The sequence below is a fragment of the Oryx dammah genome, unplaced genomic scaffold, assembly GCF_014754425.2.
Source record: "Oryx dammah isolate SB20612 unplaced genomic scaffold, SCBI_Odam_1.1 HiC_scaffold_3, whole genome shotgun sequence".
In the NCBI taxonomy this organism is placed as follows: domain Eukaryota; kingdom Metazoa; phylum Chordata; class Mammalia; order Artiodactyla; family Bovidae; genus Oryx; species Oryx dammah.
In genome coordinates, this window is record NW_024070187.1 from 24,560,233 (window position 1) to 24,585,134 (window position 24,902).

General features: G+C 39.6%; 1 protein-coding gene across 1 annotated transcript in view; it reads right to left on the bottom strand.

Moving 5' to 3' along the window:
* Positions 1–7,721: 7,721 nt before the first annotated feature.
* Positions 7,722–24,902, bottom strand: part of LOC120861897 (microsomal triglyceride transfer protein) — a 47,110-nt gene continuing 29,929 nt past the window's right edge. Inside the window, exons 14-17 of the mRNA XM_040237800.1 lie at positions 23,241–23,468; positions 13,689–13,813; positions 10,746–10,916; positions 7,722–9,194 (exon numbers count right to left, since the gene is read on the bottom strand). Of these exons, the coding sequence (XP_040093734.1) occupies positions 9,023–9,194; positions 10,746–10,916; positions 13,689–13,813; positions 23,241–23,468 (696 nt within the window). The 3' untranslated portion in view covers positions 7,722–9,022. The remainder of the gene's footprint in view (positions 9,195–10,745; positions 10,917–13,688; positions 13,814–23,240; positions 23,469–24,902) is intronic.

Consider the following 24,902-nt stretch of genomic DNA (forward strand, 5'->3'; position numbering starts at 1 on the left):
ACAATCTACCCTAAAACTTAGTGGCTTAAAAAATACAAAACTCATGTGTTTAACTTGTGAGTCTGCAATTTGGGCAGAGCTCAGCTTGGAAGGTTTGGCTCTGCTTTTCACAGCAGCTCAACTTCTAGGGAGAATCTACTTCCACAACGGCCCATTCCTATGACTAGAAAGCTGATAATAGTTGTCAGCTGGGAGTTCAGTTGGAGCCAGTCAAGAGCCTCAGTTCCTCTTCAGCTGGGCCTCTCCATGGACAGCTTAAAAAGTGATCAGAAAGTGAAAATCACTCAGTCGTGTCCGACTCTTTGCAACCCCATGGACTATATACAGTCCATGGAATTCTCTAGGCCATAATACTGGAGTGGGTAGCCTTTCCCTTCTCCAGGGGATCTTCCCAACCCAGGGATTGAATCCTGGACTGTATGGGCTTCCTCAAAACATGGTGGCTGGGTTCCAAAAATGAGTATCCAATCAGACAGGAACAGACACTGCCCATTTCTCAAGGCCTAGTTCAGAGTGAGACAGCATCACTTTTACTCTATCTGACAAGCATTCACATAGCCCGGATTTCAGTGGGCAGAAACATAGTCCCATTTCTCAATGGGAAGAGTGTCAAATAATTCAGGGACTTGTTTTAACCACCATCCTAATTAAGGAGTGCTTTGGACTTCCCTGGTGGCTCATATGGTAAAGCGTCTGTCTACACTGTGGGAGACCTGGGTTTGATCCCTGGGTCAGGAAGATCTGCTGGAGAAGGAAATGGCAATCCACTCCAGTACTATTGCCTGGAAAATTCCATGGACAGAGGAGCTTAGTAGGCTACAGTCCATGGGGTCGCAAAGAGTCGGACACGACTGAGCGACTTCACTTTCACTTTCCTTTCCTTTAAACAGATACTTTTTAAAGAAGGAATTTTAAAGCTAGTTCTTAGACTAGTGTAGGTTAGGTCAAAGGTTCTAGAAAAAATCTAGAATGAGAATGGTCTATAAAGATTTGTTCATTGACATGTATACACTATACACCATCATGTGTAAAATAGCTAGCTAGTGGGAAGCTGCTGTATAGCACCAGGAGCTCAGGTCAGTGCTCTGCGATGACCTAGAGGGGTAGGATGTGGAGGGGAGGGAGGTTCAAGAGAGATATATGTATACGTATAGCTGATTCACACTGTTGTACAGCAGAAACTAACACAACATTGGAAAGCAATTATACTCCAATAAACAAAAAAAAAGAGTTGTTGGGTGTGCTTTATGTATGTGTTGAGCGTATGCTGGAATCTCAGAGGGTAGAATCTCACTGGTGTATTTCTAGCATGGAGGGAATTAATGTTCTTTAGGAATGAATGAATGTCTGCTATATGCCAGGCATTCTGACTCACGAAGAGGTTAGGATTTCAGGAAGCCTTTAAATATGGTGAGAATGCCTGATACGCTGATGAAGCTCTTTAGTCTAAGCCTTGTCGAAGGCATGGAGATTGAAAGAGGAAACTGGCCAAAGGCTGCAAAGAGGAGATCCATGCCAGCGACCCAGCATGGGGCAGGCATGGCGCAAAGAGGGCTAGGTGTGAAGAGAAGCAGAAAACCAGTGCAATAGCAAGAGACTGAAAGTGAAGCAGCTGTTTAGTTGTGCAGAGGGCAGGGGTCTGTTGAAGGGCAGTAAGGAGAGGAGCATGTCGGGCAGTAGCATGGCCCAAGCCCTTTGACAGGAAGTTTATTCACACAGAAGTGGTGTGAAAAGATAGTCATCAAAGACACAGCAAAAACTTACATATATTTTTTCTGCCCCAATCAACAGATTGCCCCTTGAGTATAATCATCCCTGAAGGCTTATATACCTTCAGTACCACTGGATAGCGAGTGAAAACAGGTTTCATTATACACGTTTGTATATTCCACACAAACAAACCCTAGATAGAGCATTATAGGATAACATTATAATATACATATAATATGTGGCATATTATATATTATTATAAAGACAGAATTGTGAGATAATGCATATTACTCCTAGCCTATAGTTGCATTCAAGAAATATTAACTACTAACAAAAAAAGGAAATATAAACTACTACAATATACCTTTTAATTATAGCACATTTGCTACTGAAAAATTCAAGTTCACTCCTATACAGTTTGCTTAAAAATGCTCAAACCACTTACTGGGATATCTTCTGTTTATGAAAATAGTACATGTTCTTTTAAGGAAATTTAGAAATGTAAAAATAATCTAAAAACTAAAAAGCAGGGAAAATTCTTAATCACTAAGCAAAATACCGCCAGAAACAAATATTATTACTTGCAAGTGTATTTGATACTTTACATGCTATTTTGTAGTCTATTTTTTCCATAAATTTATAAACCTACCTCCTTAACTTCCAATATTTTTAAAGGAATGTTTTTTAACATCTATACCTTATTTCTTATTTCATGTTTACTTAATCTCATATTTTAAGCACTTAGTTCTTATGGTTTGGGGCTGTGAAAATAATGCTGCCATGAACATCTTTGAACACAAATCTTTCCAAGCATCTCTGATGATTTCCTTGAGACAAAGTCCTCTAATAAAAGGTCATGAATAATCTTAACACTTTTGACACAGATATCTCCCTATCATCCACCCCCAAACATGCAAACACCTTATTTAGAAACTTCATATTTTAGCACTTCACTCGTATAAAATTATCCTGAAGACTGAGGGATGAGAAGTGCCTTGTCATTTGCTGAAATACATATTTACTGCTAAAATACAAACACTTGCTTTCAACCCCTCCCCCACCCAACAACTCCACTTTCTAAACACACATGCGCGCGCGCACACACACACATACACACACACAGTTTGCAAACTTTAGAAGAGACTTAGGAGTCTTCTTATGACTTTAAGTATCTTCTTTTTTTCTAGGGCAAGGCTCTCCAAGTGTGGATCTATGCTTGAGAAGCTCACCCTTTTTAATTCCCAGGAGGGTGGTAGACGTACCAAGTGTACCTGCAAGCAGGTGACTCAGTCATTGGCAGCTTCTATGCACAGGAAATATGATGCAAGCTGCACTTGGGGAGATTCGTTTGGGCAGAAAGAAGGGTGAGAGACGAGGAACTGTAACAGCTGGATGTTGGTGTGTTTGGCGAGTATATGCGGCAGGAGCATGAGGGGTGCTATCTGTGAAGAGTCATGTGGTTGAAGCTGGAATGAAATGTTGAATTTGAGTGTGGAGAGGAAACTCACTTCCAGATTTAGGAGCTCAGATTGAATCCTGGGTAGGTAGCAGAGGACAATGATTATGTACCTGAACGCTAGAGGGAGACTCCTGGATTAATCCTGCATTCTCTACTGGTTATGAGATCTTACACAAGGCCCTGAGTCTCCCCGTGCTTCAGTTCTCCATACAAAAAAGGTGTGTAATTACAGTTTCTACCTTATGAGATCATTTTGAGGGTGAAATTATAGGCCACCTATGAAGTGCCTAGGGCAGCGCATGGCGCCTAAGAGGTTCTGTATCAAATGATGGATCATGAGGGTAACTGGGAGATTGTGGAAGACTTTGGTGAAGTACAAATAACTAAGTCTTGGGAACTGTCTGATCTTCCCATAAGTGCTTTGGCTTCACCAAGGTCCTCTCAGATTTTATTGGAAAGCTGATGTCTTCTTCCATAATTGGGGAATATATTAGAACATCTTCACTCACAAACATCTCTTCGTATCTCAATAATTTAATTCATCTCATACAGAAATCTTACTTTTGACTGTGTTTACATGGTTGATCTTCAAGCAAATTGAGTGGGAGAAGTTTAAAAAAGTGGGGATAGGTAACCCAAAACAGAATGGAGGTGACTCACTTTCACCAACAAAGGAATCAGGTAATATAATCTAAAGCCTATTCTGGAAAGAGAAGGTCCAAACTTTTACATGTAATCCTAGAAGATGATGGCAGGAATCTTTTTAGTAAAAATAGAAGGATCAAAATAGCATACAGGTTTATGTGACGTTCCAAGTCAACTGTGAACAAATTAAACTCTTATTAATAGGAGGGTAGCAAAGGATTACTAACTCATTCTAGATTAATGTTAATCCCACTATGGAAGGTAAATGATTAGTTAATGTACCTCCAATGGTGGACTTTTTATTGATATCAACTTTTATGCTCCTCTCTAACCTCATCAAATAGAATATGCAATCATGCAGTAGGCTCTGTGGGTGTGAACTGCTTGTCTGCACACTCAAGCTGCAAACAGACCTGACTCCATCTTGGGGGTTTAGAAGTCCTGGATAGTAAAGGAGTCTGATACACAGGAGAAGCCAATCCTGGTTAAGCAGTAGCTGATGAAAGGGAAAGAAATCATGTGGTCTTATTCCAAACCTCCCTCCCTGCTTCCCACTCTCCTGGATGCTGTGCATGAGAGGCTCAAATATCCTGGCCATTGAGTTAGAGAAGTGTGACCACTGTGTTATCTCACTAGTTGGAAGGTAGAGGTAGAAAGTATAAACAAATATAATTTTGTTGAAACTGATCATTGATGACTAAGAACATTGCTCATGACATCTCTAATACTAAAAATAGTATTAAGTAAAGTGGAAAATAACATTTATCAGATGCTACTGTGTGCTCTGGTGGCGCAGTCGGTAAAGGATCCGCCTGCAATGTGGGAGACCTGGGTTTGATCCCTGGGTTGGGAAGATCCCCTGGAGAAGGAAATGGCAATCCACTCCACTGCACTATATACATTCATTATCTCAAGGAATTCTTCAAACCACCCAGTGAAATAGGATTATCATACCTAAAGAGGACAAATAGAGTCATATGCCCCAAATCATTCAACCAACAGATTGTAGACCTGGAATTTCAAGTCACAACCTGCCGGTTCCACCCACCGGCTGTCCCCACTGTCTCAATTGACAACTAAATTAATGCAGAAAGTGCAGTGAATATTTGATCAACCTGAGTCCAGAACAGACTCTTAACTTTCAACTTCCCAGCGGAAACACGTGGGAAGCCCAATGACAGGATAGACATCTTGAACTCTGTGCCTCCTCCCCTGTACAGGAGCACATTTAGACTCTTTTTAATATGTTTTAAGCTTTCAAATAAGTTTTTATGAATTTTAAAGTAAATTAATTAGTGAAAACAGAACCGGAGCTTTACCAAGTGATTCGAGCCTTCCTCCCACGTTCTGAGGTTACCATCCCTCATTGCTCTCGCCCCCACCACCATCATCACTAGCACCACCATCTTTCCTATGTCCACACTCACTACTCCATTCACTGTGCAGCCTCCAAGTTCTAGCCAGGGCATCTAAGCAATAAGAAAATTAAAGCAATTTATATTGGAAAGGAAGAAGCAAAACAGTCTTTATTTACAGATGATATGCTCTTTTATATAGAAAATCTTTAGGAATCTATCATAAGATATTAGAACTAACAAGTGAGTTCAACAGGGTTGCAGGATACATGATCGAATACAAAAAATTGCATTTCTATACACTTGCAATGAAAAATTTGAAAATGAAAGAAAACAATTCCATTCACAATAGCATCAAAAATAATAGAACACTTGAAATAAATTTGACAAAGAAATACAAAACTTATACCCTGAAAATTACAAAACATCATTGAAAGTAATTTTAAAAGATTTCTGTAAGTGGAAAGGTGTATCACATTCATGGATCAGGAGATATAATATTGTTAAGATGATAATACTTCTCAAACTGATGCACAGATTCAATATAATCCTTATCAGAATCCCAGGTGTGTTTGTGGAAATTGACAAGCTAAATCCTAAAATTCATATGGAAACTCAAGGGAGTCAGGATAGCCACAACAATCTTGAGAAAGAACAAAGGAGGTGGACTCACAAGTCGCAATTTCAAAACTTACTATAAAGCAACAACAATCAAAAGAGTATCCTACTGGAATAAAGATAATATGCAGATTAATGGAATAAAACTGACAATCCAGAAGTGAGCCTTTACACTTACAGTCAATTGTTTTTCAACAAAGATGTCAAGACAATTTAGTGGGGAAAAAAAATACTTGCAACAAATGCTGTTGGGACAACCAGGTGTCCACATACAAAAGAATGAATTTGGACCCCCTACTGTACATCATATATAAAGATTAATTCAAACTAGATAAAATATTTAATTTAGAACTAACTATGAAACTCTTAGAAGAAAACATAGGGGTAAATCTTTGTGACCTTGGACTTCCAGTGGTTTCTTGGATGTGACCAAAAGTACAAGCAACAAAAGAAAAAATAGATTACTTGGGTTTCACTACAATTAAAAACTCTTATGTTTCAAAGAACATTATCAAGAGAGTGAAAAGACATCACACAGAATCGAAAAAATATTCAGAAATTATTTATCTGACAAGGGACTTACACCCCAAATATACAAGGAATTCTTACCACTCAATAATAAAGACAAATAATCCAATTTTTTAAAAGGCAAAGGATCTGAATAAACATATCTCCAAAGAAAACGTAATAATACGCAGTGGCTAGTAAATGCGCTGAAGAATGCTCAATATCATTATTCATTAGGGAAACACAAATCAAAACAATAGTGAAGTACCACTTCACGTCCACTAGGATGGCTATAATTTTAAAAGGGCAGTAAGATTGTTGTTGAAGATAGGGAGATATCAGAAACCTTATACACTGCTGGTGGAAATGTAAAATGGTGTAGTCACATGAAACACAATTTGGCAATTCTTAAAAGTCTAAACATAGAATTGCTATTTGACCCAGCATTTCTACTATGAGGCATATACCCAAGAGAAATAAAAACATATGCTCACACAAAAATCTGTACACAAAAGTTCATAACAGAATTACTCATAATAACCAAAGGTGAAAACTACCCAAATGAACATCAACTGTTAAATGGTATATTTATATAATGGAATATTATTCAACCATAAAAAGAGTCAAATACTGGTCACTAGTGCTAAAGAACCCGCCTGCCAATGAAGGAGAGGTAAGAGATGTGGGTTCAATCCCAGGATCGGGAAGACCCCCTGGAGGAGGTCACGGCAACCCACTCCAGTATTTTTGCCTGAAAAATCCCACGGACAGAGGAACCAAGTGGGCTACCGTACATGGGATCGCAGAGTTGCACACGACTGAGCCCACACACACACACACCACACAGGCTGTTATCACAGAAGTAGCTGGGATGGGCCAAGCCTCATATGGCCGAGGTTTCTTAGCTCACAACATCTTGAGCTCAGTGCTCTGCATCAACTTGCTTTAGCTGCAACAACAGTATCTCTATAGAATATTTCCTCCAAGGCCAATGCCACCACCACTACCAGTATCCCCCCAACCCTCCTGGTTTTTAGTCTTTTTTTCTTTTCTCAATACCACAATAAGTGTGCTGGTCCAAAGTTTTAAAAAAACTGGGCTTAGAGCTTCTGACTGCTGCTGTTTTCAGTAGTGTATTTTCCAAAGGATTCTGACCACTCAGAGCACCTGGCCTATTCTGTAGAGCTGTAGAGGCTCAGTTGTATGTGTATCTGTGCTCAGAAAGTGACGGTAACAGACAAATATGGTGCTCAAAGTAATGGATGGCTGGATGGCATCACTGACTCAATGGACACTAGTCTGAACAAACTCCTGAGAGATAGTAAATACAGGGAAGCCTGGTGTGCTGCAGTCCATGGGGTTGCAAAGAGTTGGACATGACTTAGTGACTGAACAACAACAACTAAGTAATAGAAGACAAAAGCAAGTCAGTAGGAATTCCACATATTTATTTCATCACGTTTCATCTTAAATTTACAACTAATGGTGGGCTACTTAAACTTCCATTTTGTGTGTGTGTGTTTCATGGACAAGTAAGCACCTGTTATCTGTTTGGATCCCTATCACTAACACATGCATCTGTTTTATTAATAAATACTTGAAAATGGTTAACATATGAAAAGGTGAAAACTATCCAAATGTCCATCAACTGATAAATGGCATATTTATATAATGGGATATTATTCAACAGTAAAAAGAGTAAAGTACTGATTGCTAGCAGTAAAGAACCCACCCGCCAATACAGGAGACATAAGAGATGTCTCTTTTAATGTTTCTTTTAATTTGTACAGCTAGAGACATTCTTTTCTTGATTTCATATTTTAGAATCAAAATCCATCAGTTTCTTAAAGTATTATTAAGTTCTCCCAGCTTTTGTAGATTGTAGTCCAACAGATTGGAACTCCCACCACAAAACAATTGATCGAAAGATAAAAAATGATGAATATTTGAGGATCTTCCTTATAAAGGACAGTGGACCATACTGAAGTCTCAAAGAGACACAGCACAAAAAAAGTCAAATGGAGTTCCTGAAGTTAATATTTCTAATTCTGATAAGCTCAGTCTGACATTTTTGTAAGGCAGAAGGCAGAGGACTGACAGGCTTTCTTCTAGCAATCTATGTGGCCAGCAGAGAGATGAGATGGTACGTGTCAATTCTATGTGCCTCCTACCTCAATGCTCAATAAAACCAACAATAGAAGAGATAAATATTAACTCTAGAACATAGTTGACAGAAGCCTTTAAAAGTCATGTCCCTTTTCCCTCATGCCCCCTAAAAACAGCAACAAAAAGCTCTGCTTTCCTGATTGGGCATGTTTGGTAGAGACAAGCCATGTAAGATTTTACCAAGGACTTCATACAGTGATTGAACATTTTTGAAACAAAATTGTGCTCCCCTGAGTGTGTGTATGTCTTTTTTTTTTTTTTTAACAATAGTTTCTTTTTAGGGCAGAACTAGTTTCACAGTAGTAAATGTAATTTGAGAGAGATGCAGGAAAACTAAGAATGCTACTAAAAGTATCACATAGATTGGCTCAGAATGACACTGTAGGTAGTATCAAATGATTCAGGCCCAAACTTAATTATGTGAGGTTTTTCATCACGTTTTACAAAACTCTTAAATACAGGTAAATATGTAAACACTGTGCTCTCAGAGAGCAATACTTAGGCATGTCACATCGTATCCCTTCTGGCGAGATGGAGTCTAGTGAAACAGCCCCCATCAGTTTTAAAACCAACCACTGGAACTACTCTCTGGTTGAGGAGCAAACACCACCTTGCACATGTCAGAGTTCTCTTGGTGCAGCGGGAATTCACATCCTCCTATTAGGCTTTCTTTTCTCTTCCGAGAAACATAACCTCTGCCTGTGGACAGCCTTTCATATTTTGTCTCAAATTGCCTGCATAACAACAACAATAACAAAATCACACACATATTAAAGTCACACCACACCCATCAGAGGCCAGTTATTGAATGAACACTTCAAGCTTCTGAGTCAAAGCCATTTGAGAAAGGACGTCAGTACCAAAGCTTTCATTCCCATGAGTGGGGTGATTTTTTTCTTCCCATTTCGTTGCCCACTAACAGATACACTTCACAGGCCTGGGATATGAGAGTCCTGCCACTCATTTTTCTGGCATGAAGGACCAAATACCTCAGGTTTTTGGAGATGCTGCTAAGCTTTCTAGTCTTTGCTATGTCCCCCATCCCTCATTCCAGAGCCCCTGCCTTTGGGGTACATCCCTTTTAGTAAGGAGCAAATCCATCTGGGTTTAAGCCAACAATGCTGACAGGGAAACTCCCCCAGAGCTCTGGGCCAAGTGAAATGTGGAACCGGATCAGTTAGCCTTGTGCCTGGGCTGCTGGTCACTGCATTTTGACCACTGGAAGGTTGATTTTCTTTTTAACGTGTTAATGGAGGTTTATTCTAGACGTGTGTGTGTGTGTGTGTGTGTGTTAGTTGCTCATTCACATCCAACTCTTCGTGATCCCACGGACTGTAGCCCGCCAGGCTCCTCTGACCATTGGATTTTCTAGGCAAGAATACTAGAGAGAGTAGCCTTTCCCTTCTCCAGGGGATTTTCCTGACCCAAGGATTGAAGCCAGGTCTACTGCATTGACAGGCGGATTTTTTATCGTCTGAGCCACCAGGGAGTCCATTCTAGACATAAGTTAATATAAATTAGTAACTGCTTAATAGCCTCAGGGAAGCTTCCCTGGTGGCTCAGATGGTAAAGAATCTGCCTGTAATGTAAAAGACCTGAGTTTGATCCCTGGGTTGGGAAGATCCTCAGGAGAAGGCAATGTCTACCCATTCCAGTGTTCTTGCCTGGAGAATTCCACGGACAGAGGAGCCTGGCAGGCTATAGTTCATGGGTCTCAAAGAGTTGAACACAACAGAGAGACTGAGCATGCACACACAAGTACTCTAATAAAAGCATGTTTTTTAAAATTCAAAATCCCCAACACGTAAGCTTGAGCCAAAATTTAAACCAGGTCAAGTTGCTGTTATATGGATTACATAAAACTTGTGAATTCATTCGGGCTTTTAAGCCATGGTAAATGATTGTCAGATGTTCTGTTTTGAGCTTTCTCTCCAAGAGAAAACTGTGAAAACAGCTGATAGTAAACATGCATCTAGTGTTTTTGCTGAAACTATGTGGAAACTTACACTAAATCAAATCTCTTTTTTGCCTTGATAAATTATTTCTGGGCTAGAATATGATATTATTTCCAGAATCAAATGAACTTGTCATTATAGTTTCTTGGCATGCTAGAAACTGACATTTTTTTTTAGTCTTATCAATTATTCTTTACTCATTTAAAGAAAATTCATGTCTCACTGGGTTTTACCATTTTTCTTTAATTTCTGTGGAATGCTCAAAATTGGGTGCAAGTTCCTGGTGAACTCTTGATGTCCCTGGAACATTCCATAAGTCCTGTTTCTTACCTGTATGGAACATCTTCCTTGTCCATCTGCAGACAAACTAAAAATGGGTACTGAGAAAACTGCACCGTGGAGATAAACTCCAAGCCTGCTTCTGTTTCTGCACCAATTTCCAAGCCAGCTTTCACAAAAGAGGAGTCCACCGTGATGTCACCAGTTATTAACACACTTACCCTAAAAATTGAGCAAAATAATCCATGAATCACATTTAACTGAGCTGAACTAACAGACCATGGGGTCTGAATTTCTGACATTGATAACTGGAAAGGTGACCTAAATTTGCTTAGAATTCTGTTGGTTCCACAGCCTGGATAGTTCTAGGAATTGGGCAGTGAAAATTTGCCTTACCTCTAAGTCCTTTCCCAGCCTTCAGTTCTAAATGTGGAAATGAAATGTCTATCTGACATTAATGTTTGATAAGGGCATACCAAGAGCCAAGAGGAAAAGATGCCTGGGATCTGGTCCTTTCAGAAAGTCAGAAATACCTGATTATCTTAAAATCTAAGCTCACCCAGAAGACAGCTGATGTTTACAACAATTTTCTTGGTACCAGTCTCTCTTTTGGCTTCTATGTAGTTATTTCAATTCATTTCATTACTTTCTCTAAAAGGTCTTTGGTGACAGAAGTCTATGGTTGCCAAGATATTTTTTTAAAAATATATAGTATCATGAAGAACAATTCCTATAGCATGTACATTGCATGGCTCAGAAAGGACAGATATCATAGGTTCTCCAATGATCACCTAGACAGACTGGACTGAGTAGGATAAAGTCTTGGAGGAAAATGAAGAGGATAAGCAATTCTAGTAGAAGGCTTACCTCTGGGACCACTCTAATTTAATTGCAGACTTCAGATAAAATCTGAGTTGTACGTTACACTCTTTTGATAGACCTACTAAAGCTTGCCGTCCTACTCACAGCATACTTGCTGCCATTGCCAGTGAAAAGTAGGTCAGAGGTGGTAGCATTTAAATCTCTGAACCCTTTACCATACCTTCTCATATCTTACGCTCAACAAAGGCTTAGATCATCTTTAAATGAGCAAATGGTAAACTGAAGATGAATTGGCTATAATGTGGACACTGGCAGACAATTAGGGATATTGTGTCCCTTTTAAAAAAGCCAGCTTTTTTTTGGGGGGGGGCATTGCTGTTGTTGACATCTTTCTGCAAACAATTCAACTCAGTTTAATTTGGGAAAACTTCTATCCAGAAAATACATCAGAAAGATGAGAAAGATGACTGATCTGGTGGGAAGCCCTCAATTACATTGCTTATCCCTCTGAAAGCTTCTCCCATTTCTCACTCTGGTTCCTTTCAGTAACCCTGAGGCTCATCTTTCATGTTAAGTGTGCTACCTGTTGATTTTTCTCAATTCTTTCACCCATCATTCAAAATAAATTTTAAAAATCTAATTTTAGCACTCTTATTTCACTTCTGCCCTACTGTATTTTTAAATATCCAAAAATGTAAAAATCAATTTCATTTTCTTTTCTTCAATGCTATAACAAACAGAAGAAAAATTCTTTTGATTATAATGCTAGTTCAAAGATGCTTTAAGGTCAAAATAAAATGCTTTCATTTGATTATATGGGTCAATTAAAAAAGCTAAAGGACCTGAGAGAAAATTCTATTTAGAAAAATGAACACTGATAAATACACTTAAAGGACTCAGAATATTTAAGACTTAGATTTTTCACAAAAGTGATCATCTTTTTATTTTTTTCTCCACTGAAGACAGCAAAAGAAGATTTTAAATCTCAACAAGAGAGATAAGCTAAAATAATTTGCGTAAAAATAAAGTTTTCTGACAGCATTGTCAACTACTAAAGTGGAATATTTTGTTACCCTGCTTATTTTATGACTGCAGCCGTGAAATTAAAAGACATTCGCTCCTTGGAAGAAAAGCTGTGTCCAACCTAGACAGCATATTAAAAAGCAAAACAAAGGTCTGTCTAGTTAAAGCTATGGTTTTTCCAGTAGTCATGTATGGATGTGAGAGTTGGACCATAAAGAAAGCTGAGCACTGAAGAATTGATGCTTTTAAACTGTGGTGTTGGAGAAGACTCTTGAGAGTCCCTTGGACTGCAAGGAGATCAAACCAGTCAATCCTAAAGGAGTCAGTCCAGAATATTCATTGGAAGGACTGATGCTCAAGCTCCAATACTTTGTCCCCCTTAAGCAAAGAACTGACTCCTTGGAAAAGACCCTGATTCTGGAGAAGACTGAAGGCAGGAGAAGGGGATGACAGAGAAAGAGATGGTTGGATGGCATCACCAACTTGATGGACATGAGTTTGAGCAAGCTCCAGGAGTTGGTGGTGGACAGGGAAGCCTGGCGTGCTGCAGTCCATGGGATCACAAGGAGCTGGACACGACTGAGCGACTGAACTGAACTGAAAGTGGAATACCAAGAGAAGATGGATGTCTCATCCACTGGGCAAGCTGTCCATGGATGTCTTTAAAAGCAAGAAGATCCTTCTCTAAGTTGTATCAGATACCTACCTGCTCATAAGGGTCTATGGTAAGAATGACTCTTTACTCCCTACTCTATGATTTAATGATTACAAATAGCATAGATTCTGAGGGGTTGGAAGGTTAAAGAATTTCAAAAACATATCTCTGCATTTGGAGAACAGACTCACGGTTGCCAAGGGGGAGTGGGATGGGGAAGGGAAGGACTGGGAGTTTGCCGTGAGAAGTGGCAAATTATTATATATAGAATGGATAAATAACAAGGTCTTACTATATAGCACAGGGAACTGTATTCAATATTCTATGATAAACCATAATGGAAAAGAATATGAAAAAGAACATATTTATGTATCAGTAAAACTGAATCATTTTGCTATACAGCAGAAATTAACATTGTAAATCAACTATACTTCAATAAAATTATAAAAGAAATATCTGTGGTTCTTTTCATAGAGTACTGTACATATGCTTACCGATTTTTCACTCGGGTTTTAGATTCACGATACCATAGACTAAACTCCATGGCACCTGTAATATCAATAGCTAGACCACCCTGAACATCCATATTGGCCTTAAGTCCAGATTGCAGCTGAAGCTCCTATAAACAAAAATATGTAATAATAGTTAGAAGGAGAAAGGGAAGGAGGAGGAGGGGAAAGGGGAAGGTGAAGGGAGAGGGGAGGAGAAGCGGCAGCACAATTTAGCCAGCCCTTTTCTAATAGCACATTCCTCCTGCAATACCACTGGAGTTGTGTTAATGTTGAAATCTTTCTCTAGGCTGGGAAACACATTCTAATCTTGATCACTGGAAGTGGATTACTGACAATGCTACATTGTGTAATCAATTAAAATAATAAACAAGTAAAGTGTAAGTTGAGAAGGGTGCTTTCTCTCGATGGTTGCCTCACTTTGTGAGGAATATGCTTCTCAAAGTGTGCTTCTCTGATGAGTAACGGGAGCATCTATGGAACGTGTTAGGAATGCGAGCTCCCTATCTACTGAATTAGAAACTCTGAGGGGGGTGCCCAGGGATCTGTGTTTTAACAAGCCCTCATGTGATTCTGATGTACCCAAATTTGAGAGCCACCAGACAAGGAAAAATGAAGCCATCTCCATCGGAAATCCAGCATTGGCTTTGGGGTGGGGATGAGGGCTGGGATAAATGATTTTCAGAAGTCCGTTAGCACTTCTGTAGTTATGTGCTGTGTCAAATAAAGTAAACTGCATCTAGCTGGCAAATGTAAGGAAAGATAAAAATTGCTGGTGCAGTATACAAATTCTACGAATTGCCTAGGAAAGGAAAGCTGGGAAAGAAAGGCAGGGTAACTTAACTAAGCCTTAATACCCTATTGTTTGACGTTTGGAATGACATCAATATAACAAAAAAGATCAACATGAACCCCACAGCATATTCCAGAGTGACAGTAATCATGTACAAACATAGTCCATCCTCAGCAACTGTGTAGTTGTCTGAAGCTCATTGTTTTATACTGATTGCCAGCATATACCTTTTAAGCCTTGCAATTTCTGTGTACACTAGATGGGGTGATGTTTGCTGAAAACTTCTTCAGCTGGGTTGGAATCAGATTGCCTGGGGACAATGTTGGAAATTACCACAGTTCTTTGAAAAAGGCTCAGTACTCTTAATTTTTTATATTCCTTCAAAGATCTTAGGTTCATGGCAACTGGCAGCATGACTAACTTCTTCGGGTAACTGCCCTACTCAGACCAAACAAACCACGCTTTTATCAACTGTTAATGCTGCAATTTTAATTTCTAGAAAGGATTGTGTTGGTCATTGATCTCCCTGGATTTTCTCCAACTTTCCAAAAAGAGTGGCAAGAATCTCAGTCATAGAACTAGGTTTACTAAAAAATTCTGATTGTGGCATGAAACTACCTTTGGTCTGAAAGACATTCAGATGGAGACATGAGATTCTTGACAAAGAGCTCGGGGCACATTAGGAGGCAGCCCTAAGGATATCTACTGCTACAGTGCGTCCAGAACAAAATGGCACTGTGGAAGGATGCAGAGGTTGTCTCGTGCATCATAACTAGTATGAAGGAACACAAATTATCCTGAAAAACCCAAATAATCATGTTCAAATTGTAACCCATGCCTATGAACTACAGAACCAAGATACAAATTCTGCATTTGTACCATGATGGTGTCTGCTTCCAAATGGGCCCTATTGTGTGCCCTGCCTCAGAAGTATTTCTTTCTTTGCATCATATTCTATATTTCCAATTTGAAAGCTATAATCTTGTTAGTCCACCCAACTCAGCAGAGGTCTATGATGTAGACTTTGGTTTTCCCACTGACCATACATTACGTGGATGTCAAAACACACCACGCAGCATGGGAAAGAACATTTCACGGCTATTAGACAATGTGCCCTTTGTGGGGAGAGAGCATTTCCACTGCAGTGAGGGTTTTGAGGAGAGCCTTGGCTTGCTGGGAAGATTCCGTCTCTCACACAAAGGGATCAAAGAAAAATTCTTACATATAATCACAGAGGAATATGTTCAGGATAGACCACTGACCCCAGTAGAAGGACAAACCACTCTTTCCTTCATGAAAGGGACTAAATCACACAACACAGTGGTTCTAATTTTTGAGGGATGTAAAATAAATAGAACTAACACAAGCTGGAATCAAGATTGCCGGGAGAAATATCAATCACCTCAGATATGCAGATGACAACACCCTTATGGCAGAAAGTGAAGAGGAACTAAAAAGCCTCTTGATGAAAGTGAAAGAGGAGAGTGAAAAAGTTGGCTTAAAGCTCAACACTTAGAAAACGAAGATCATGGCATCTGGTCCCATCACTTCATGGGAAATAGATGGGGAAACAGTGGAAACAGTGTCAGACTTTATTTTGGGGGCTCCAAAATCACTGCAGATGGTGACTGCAGTCATGAAATTAAAAGACGCTTACTCCTTGGAAGAAAAGTTATGACCAACCTAGATAGCATATTCAAAAGCAGAGATGTTACTTTGCCGACTAAGGTCTGTCTAGTCAAGGCTGTGGTTTTTCCAGTAGTCATGTATGGGTGTGAGAGTTGGACTGTGAAGAAAGCTGAACACCAAAGAATTGATGCTTTTGAACTGTGGTGTTGGAGAAGACTCTTGAGAGTCCCTTACTGCAAGGAGATGCAACCAGTCCATTCTGAAGGAGATCAGCCCTGGGATTTCTTTGGAAGGAATGATGCTATAGCTGAAACTCCAGGACTTTGGCCACCTCATGAGAAGAGTTGACTCACTGGAAAAGACTTTGATGCTGGGAGGGATTGGGGGCAGGAGGAGAAGGGGATGACAGAGGATGAGATGGCTGGATGGCATCACTGACTTGATAGAGGTGAGTCTGAGTGAACTCCGGGAGTTGATGATGGACAGGGAGGCCTGGCGTGCTGCTATTCATGGGGTCGCAAAGAGTCCTACACGACTGAGTGACTGAACTGAACTGAACTGAATGGTTTTTGAGTATCTATCGGGCCCCTTGAGGCTCTATATTTCATATCTCATTTCATTTCCATACAAATCTTCATTGGTTGGCAGAAGATTGAAAAGAAAAATGAGGCTTGAAGGCTACCTGTGGAGCTAGACTGAACATCCAGATGGTCTCTAGTGGGAAGACTTTTCTACTACCATACATGACCATCACAAAATCATAACTCTCAGTTGTCTCCTACTGTGCAAGGAGGCCTGTTCTAAGAAATATGGCAAAAAAAGATAAAGTACAGGTTTCCCTGGTGGCTTAGCAGTAAAGCACCCGCCTGCCAAGGCAGGAGACTTGGGTTCAATCTCTGGGTCAGGAAGATCCCTTGGAGTAGGCAATGACAAACCACTCCAGTATTCTTGCCTGGGAAACCCTATGGACTGAGGAGCCTGGTGGGCTACAGACCATGGCATCACAAAAGAGTCAGACACAATTTAGTGACTAAAACAGCAATAGGTTTATGTCCTGTTTGACTCAGAGTGCATATTTAATTCTTGTCCATGAACTAGAAGAACAAGATACTGGAGCTTTGTATTTGTAGCTAATAGGACCCCTTTGATCTTTTACTTTTAGTCCTAAAGGTGTTTCTTATAGCTCAGACACTCATGTTTTGATAACTCATCCCATTGCTTCCATTCAGGAAAGTATGTTCTTTGCTGGCTAAAGAGGATCCCCCTATTAATCTGACTTTATCAAACATTCTTCTCTGAAGAGTAATCCAATTAGCCGAGAGAGAGAGACAGAGAGAGAGAGAGAGAGAGAGAGAAAGAGAGAGAGTATAGAGTAATTCCATCTGCCCTGGTGGCTGTGACAGTCCCTCAACTGCCAAAATTTCCTTCAATGTCAGCACTTGACCTAGAGTGGTATGTGCCTCTCAAGCTGGAATTGCATTACTGGAGCACTCTGCAGAGCCAGGGAGACTCAAACAGCTCATTTCTATAATAAATTGAGATCTGTAAAATACTGCAATTTAAAATACACTGTCACTGCGCTATGTTTAATAGCTAAGTGAAGATCTTTCTCTTAGAATATATCTGTGGTGCCCTAGCTTAATTAATAAAAAATATACAATAACTTAATCACTTTGCTGTTTGGTAGAAACTTATACAACATTTTAAATCAACTATACTTCAATTAAAAAATTGTTTTTTAAAAAGGAAAACCATAAAGATAATCTAGATCAGGGGTTGGCAAACTATGGACTGCAGGCAGACCTGGCCCACTGACAACTTTCGTAAATAAAATTTTATTGGAACACTGGTGCACTCATATGTTAATATATCATTTATAGCTATTGTCACTCTACAATGGCAGAGACCATATGTCTCACAGAGCCTGAACTATTTACTTTTTCCCCTTTATATAAATTGTTTCCCAACCCTGGTCTAGATTACTATTTATGATTGCATCAAGTTTAATATCTGATTTAGACATTAAGCATTGCTGATGGGAAGGTGAGTACATATAGATGATATTGAACTGTTATTATTCCTGCATCTCAAATTGTGAACTACTTTCTCAGCACTCTTAGAACTTCTTCGGAGATTCTTTCATTATGAATGCATTTCCCCAGCACTTCCCTGGTGGTCCAGGGGTTAAGAATCCACCTTGCAATGCTGGGGACACTGGTCTGATCCCTGGTCTGGGAAAATCCCACACACTGTGGAGCAACTAAGCCCATTAGCCACAACTACTGAGCCCACGGGCTGCAACTGTTGAAGTCTGTGTGCCTAGTCTTGCTGCTCTCTGCAACAAGAGAAGCCACCGCAGTGAGAAGCCTGCATACCTAGAGAAAGCCCATGTGCAACAACGGAGACCCACCACAGCCCCCCAACTAAAGAAAAAGATGATCTCCCACAGGTAGTACTTTAATGGAAATGTGCAGAGTAATGATGTGCAGTTCTCTGATTAATTTGAGAACAATTTTTCATGTGTGATTTTGAGAATTAAGGGGTATTAGAGGCATTGCTGGTTTCCTTCTTTTCATTCATAGTAACAGAAACACAGTTTTGTTCAGAGTGTCAGTACAGCCACCAAAAAATACTATTTTTACCAGCTTCTCTTGCAGCTAGAGAGAGCCATATGACACAGTTTTGGTCACAACAAAGGACTTCCATTTGCAGATGGTTTTCTTTTTTAGAAATAGATAAGGCTTGTAGGATAGTTCTTGAAAAGAGTCAGACTCTGCTGCCCCTTACCCTTCCCTCTTCCTTCCTGGAATGAGAAATTAGTGCTGGAAGTACAACAGCCATCTGAGAATCTTGAGGTGGCAAGATGAGGTTAAAAGCCACAAATAAAGATGGAAAAAGAGCCCGCATCCTAATAATACCTAGGGTTGCCATATCAACCCTGGACTATCTATTTCTAAATATCTTTTACATGATAAAAATCAAACTATTTGGTCAAACTACCCTAAATTAAGTTTTTTTGTTGTTATATATAGCTATTCTGAACTGTTATGAAGAATAATAAAGAAAGGGAATTAATTTCTAGTTGCAACCAATGACGTTTGGATGGATTTTTAGGAAATCTGATACTTCAGGTCACTTACAGATCTTAAAATCTTTGATTTCATAAGCAAAACCCAACACATCAAAATCCTCGAGTTATCCACCAAAGAACAAAACTAATAAAAAATTGAATCATCTGTTCCAAATATCTCATTTTATGTGTAGGAATTCCTGATATAAAGCTATGAAGTAACTTCCCAAGAGTACACAGGAGGTAACTCATTTCAATTCAGTTCAGTTCAGTCGCTCAGCCGTGTCCGACTCTTTACAACCCCATGGAATGCAGCACACCAGGCTTCCCTCTCCATCTCCAACTCTGGGAGTTTACTCAAACTCATGTCCATCAAGTCAGTGATGCCTCTGTCATCCTCTGTCATCCCCTCTCTTCCCACCTCCAATCTTTCAGAGCATCAGGGTCTTTTCAAATGAGTCAGTTCTTCACATCAGATGAACAAAAAATTGGAGTTTCAGCTTTAGCATTAGTTCTTCCAATGAATATTCAGGTCTGATTTCCGTTAGGATGGACTGCTTGGATCTCCTTGCTGTCTAAGGGACTCTCAAGAGTCTTCTCCAACACCACACTTCAAAAGCATCAATTCTCTGGTGTTCAGCTTTCTTTATAGTCCAACTCTTACACCCATACATGACTACTGGAAAAACCATAGCTTCGACTACACGGACCGTTGTTGGCAAAGTAATGTCTCTGCTTTTTAATATGCTGTCTAGGTTGGTCACAACTTTCCTTCCAAGGAGCAAGCATCTTTTAATTTCATAGCTGTAGTCACCATCTGCAGTGATTTTGACTTTATTTTGCCAAAAAAAAAAAAGTCTGTCACTGTTTGCACTGCTTCCCCAACTATTTCCCATGAGGTGATGGGACCAGATGCCATGATCTTAGTTTTCTGAATGTTGAGTTTTAAGCCAACTTTTTCACTCTTGTCTTTCACTTTCATCAAGAGGCTCTTTAGTTCTTCTTCACTGTTTGCCATAAGGGTGGTGTCATCTGCATATCTGAGGTTATTGATATTTCTCCCAGAAATCTGATTCCAGTTTGTGCTTCATCTAGCCCAGCATTTCTTATGATGTACTCTGCATAGAAGTAAGCAGGGTGACAATATACAGCCTTGATGTACTCCTTTCCCTATTTGGAACCAGTCTGTTGTTCCATGTCCAGTTCTAACTTTTGCTTCCTGACTTGCATACAGTTTCTCAAGAGGCAGGTCAGGTGGTCTGGTATTCCCATCTCTTTCAGAATTTTCCACAGTTTATTGTGATCCACACAGTCAAAGGCTTTGGCATAGTCAATAATGCAGAAATAGATGTTTTTCTGGAACTCTCTAGCTTTTTCAATGATCCAATGGATGTTGGCAATTTGATCTCTGGTTTCTCTGCCTTTTCTAAAACCAGCTTGAACATGTGGAAGTTCATGGTTCATGTATTGCTGAAGCCTGGCTTGAAGAATTTTGAGCATTACTTTGCTAGCATGTGAGATGAGTGCAATTGTGTGGTAGTTTGAACATTTTGGCATTGCCTTTCTTTGGGATTGGAATGAAAACGGACCTTTTCCAGTCCTGAGGCCACTGCTGAGTTTTCCATATTTGCTGGTATATTGAGTGCAGCACTTTCACAGCATCATCTTTCAGGATTTGAAAGAGCTCCACTGGAATTCCATCACCTCCACTAGCTTTGTTTGTAGTGATGCTTTCTAAGGCCCACTTGAGTTCACATTCCAGGATGTCTGGCTCTAGGTGAGTGAACACACCATCATGATTATCTGGGTCATGAAGATCTTTTTGTATAGTTCTTCTGTGTATTCTTGCCACCTCTTCTTAATATCTTCTGCTTCTGTTAGATCCATACCATTTTTGTCCTTTATTGTGTCCATCTTTGCATGAAATGTTCCCTCAGTATCTCTAATTTTCTTGAAGAGATCTCCAGTTTTTCCCACTCTTATCTTCCTCTATTTCTTTGCACTGATCACTGAGGAAGGCTTGCTTATCTCTCCTTGCTGTTCTTTGGAACTCTGCATTCAAATGGGTATATCTTTCCTTTTCTCCTTTGCTTTTTGCTTCTCTTCTTTTCACAGCTATTTGTAAGGCTTCCTCAGACAGCCATTTTGCTTTTTTGCATACCTTTTTCTTAGGGATGGTCTTGATCACTGTCTCCTGTACAATGTCATGAACCTCCATCCATAGTTCACCAGACACTCTATCAGATCTAGTCCCTTAAATCTATTTCTCACTTCCACTGTATAATTTTAAGGGATTTGATTTAGGTCATACCTGAGTGGTCTAGTGGTTTTCCATACTTTTTTCTATTTAAGTCTGAATTTGGCAATAAGGAGTTCATGATCTGAGCCATAGTCAGCTCCCTGTCTTGCTTTTGCTGACTGTATAGAGCTTCTCCATCTTTGGCTGCAAAGAATATAATCAATATGATTTTGGTATTGACCATCTGGTGATATCCACATGTAGTTTTCTCTTGTGTTGTTGGAAGAGGGTGTTTGCTAGGACCAGTGCATTCTCTCAGCAAAACTCTATTAGCCTTTGCCCTGCTTCATTCCACATTCCAAGGCCAAATTTACCTGTTACTCCAGGTATCTCCTGACTTCCTAGTTTTGCATTCCAGTCCCCTATAATGAAAAAGACATCTTTTGGGGGTGTTAGTTCTAGAAGCTCTTGTAGGTCTTCATAGAACCATTCAACCTCAACTTCTTCAGCGGTACTGGTTGGGGCATAGACTTGGATTACTGTGATATTGAATGGTTTGCCTTGGAAACGAACAGAGATCATTCTGTTGTTTTTGAGATTGCATCCAAGTACTGCATTTTGGACTCTTGTTGACTATGATGGCAACTCCATATCTTCTAAGGGATTCTTGCCCACAGTAGTAGATATAATGGTTATCTGAGTTAAATTCGCCCATTCCAGAAGGTAACTAGTGGAGGCAAAAGTCAAACCTAGGCTATTACCTCTGAATAAACCACAAAAGGAAACTTCCCCAGAAAGTCCTATAGTCTGTACATTTTAATCCAATCTCCTCATACTTCTTCAACTCAAAAATACAAGTTAGAGTGCACGTGATCACTTTAAGCATTTTTCATAAGATCCTCTTTTTAGCAAATATTCCATTTTTATATAGCTATGCTTAGTAAGACAGGGAATGTCAAGTCATTAAAGAAAAAAAAATTAAACAACAAACACAGTCAAACTCAAAGGTTATTCAGATTAACCCTCTTCTGTTTCTGAGAAAATTCCATGAGGCAGACCACTCCCACCCTACAGTAACCTCGTCACCTAAATCTTACCACACAGAATATACTATTGTCATATGTTAGTGCAGTAATGTAAGATTTAGGAGTGAAAAAAATTGAAAACTATTCTGAAGAATGCAGGTCAAGTGAATGAAAGTGCTCTTATTCTTTAACAATGAATGGACCTTTGTAAGGTTCTGTGAACATGAGACTGTGAGGCCAAGAGTGTCCATGAAACATGTGGTTGGTGTCAGTGCTTGCTTGTGCCTCTACTGATATGGTAGGGAGGACGCGCTACTTGAATCTTTACTAATGTCATCATGTTAAATGTCATCAGTAACTTATGAAGCTGGTAGTTCAGTGCTTGTGTTCAGAAAAAAAATATCATCTTAGTACCCAAAAAAGCCAAGTGAAAGAAATAAGACCACCTGTCCTCTGTTGAATCCTAAGTTATTTTCTCCATAGTTTTTTCTGTTCACGTCAATTTCCTTCCCCCGCTTTTAGTTTTACTGAGATATAATGACATTATATTACACTCACGTTGAGTAGTTCCTCTTTTGCCTCAACAGTGAGAAGACATCTTAATCAGATAATACAGGCAAAAGAAAACCCATTTTCCTGTAGGTAAGAAGAAAGGACAATAATGCCAAGAGGGTCGAAAGCTTAGACTCTTAGCTCCAAGATGAGTGGAACTTAACCTCATCTCCTCCATGTGTGTAAGATGTGACTTGTCTGTTCAATGTTCACATGCGGACTGAATTACCTGGGAATGATCTATTAGCAGAAGAAGTCCTTTCACCACACTCATAGGGTCACTAGATGCTGACAGCATTTTGGACATCAAATCACTATATCCGTTGAAAAAAGTGACAGGTCTGAGCTGAACATCAAAGAGGAGAGCTGACAAGCCAGCATAGGAGTCAAGGTTCTCTTCCCCCTCATCAGGAGTGGCTGCAATTAATGCCTCCAGTCCTTGGGCTTCAATGACCACCTAGGGAAAACAGATATAGCATTCATGATATTAGTTCCCTGCCTGTTCTGTACGAGAGGGTGAGCTACACCTACCACTGTCCTGGGGTTCCAAAAGTTGCCTGCAGCTGCAAAAAAATAAGCAAAAAATAAAACACAAACAGCTCTGTGTCTGAATATGAGTTTGTTTTCTTCTGTCTTCTTTGTTTTCTTCATTTAATTCTCACAGCCACACTTGGAGGTTCACGTGATTGTATCCAGTTTGTAGATGAAGCCTGAAAAAACACTCAGATGGTAGAGATAGGTCTTAAACCTCTTCTGTCTGACTGCAAAGCATGAACTTTCCACTTAATGGCATCATCCTAGAGACACATTCTCTGCAGAATTGTCATACATAGTGGATTGCCTGTCTCAGGGAGCCCCTAAAAACGAAGTGGAGAGATGTTGGCACAGTTGGCCCAAGTCTGTGCTATGAGAGGGTGTGCAACTCTCTAAGCCATGACTCACAACCTTCCATGTAAAACCTTTTCCAGTAAAAGAAGTGACGTTGAACATAGAGAGCAGGCTCACACCCTGAGCTCTACCAGACACAAGAATCCTACATATTCTCTGTCCTCCACACCCAGGGCCCTAGCCATGGGCGTTTGGCATTTCAGAGCGCATATCAGAAAACAGATGGTGATTCCTCAGGACAGAGGCATGGTTTCTGACTAGAGTCTTGTTAAACAGTGTAGTAATACAATATTGATAAGAACTCAAGTTTCTAGAACACTGAATCATTTCTAAAGATAAAATTAGCTTATTTAGAAGATTATAGTTTTGAGACGCATAAAAAGTAAAAAGAGAGTATATTTTGAAATTAGGAAGCCTTTAAAGATTGTCACCAAATCTGGGGTAAAACAAAATGAATCGAAGTCAGCCAGTTGTCAAATACCTACACTTTATTCTTTTCTGTCTTAGAAGTATTAGAAAAATTAGATCAACTCTTTGGAGAACCATATTCTATTATGAGAGCTTTCATTATGAGGAATTAATCTCTCCATAAAAACACCAAGAGAAGGAAATACATTCTAGAATTAAATATCTGGAGCTCCAAGGAATATATATATCTATGAGTAAAAATAAAATATTTTTGCAAAACATATGTGAGAAATACTGGCATGATTTCAATTTTGTGAACATGTGTACCTTTGAAAAAATATGGATGTTTGCATATTTTAAACTCTCTGGGACCATAAACCACGCAGCCTCTTGCAGATGATGGAATCAGGATGACATGATAGATCCATGATTAATTTACACATTCTATAGTGTTATCATACCCACTCCAGTGTTCTTGCCTGGAAAATCCCAGGGACGGGGGAGCCTGGTGGACTGCCGTCTATGGGGTGGCACAGAGTCGGACACAACTGAAACGACTTAGCAGCAGCAGCAGCAGTGTTATCATTAGTATATA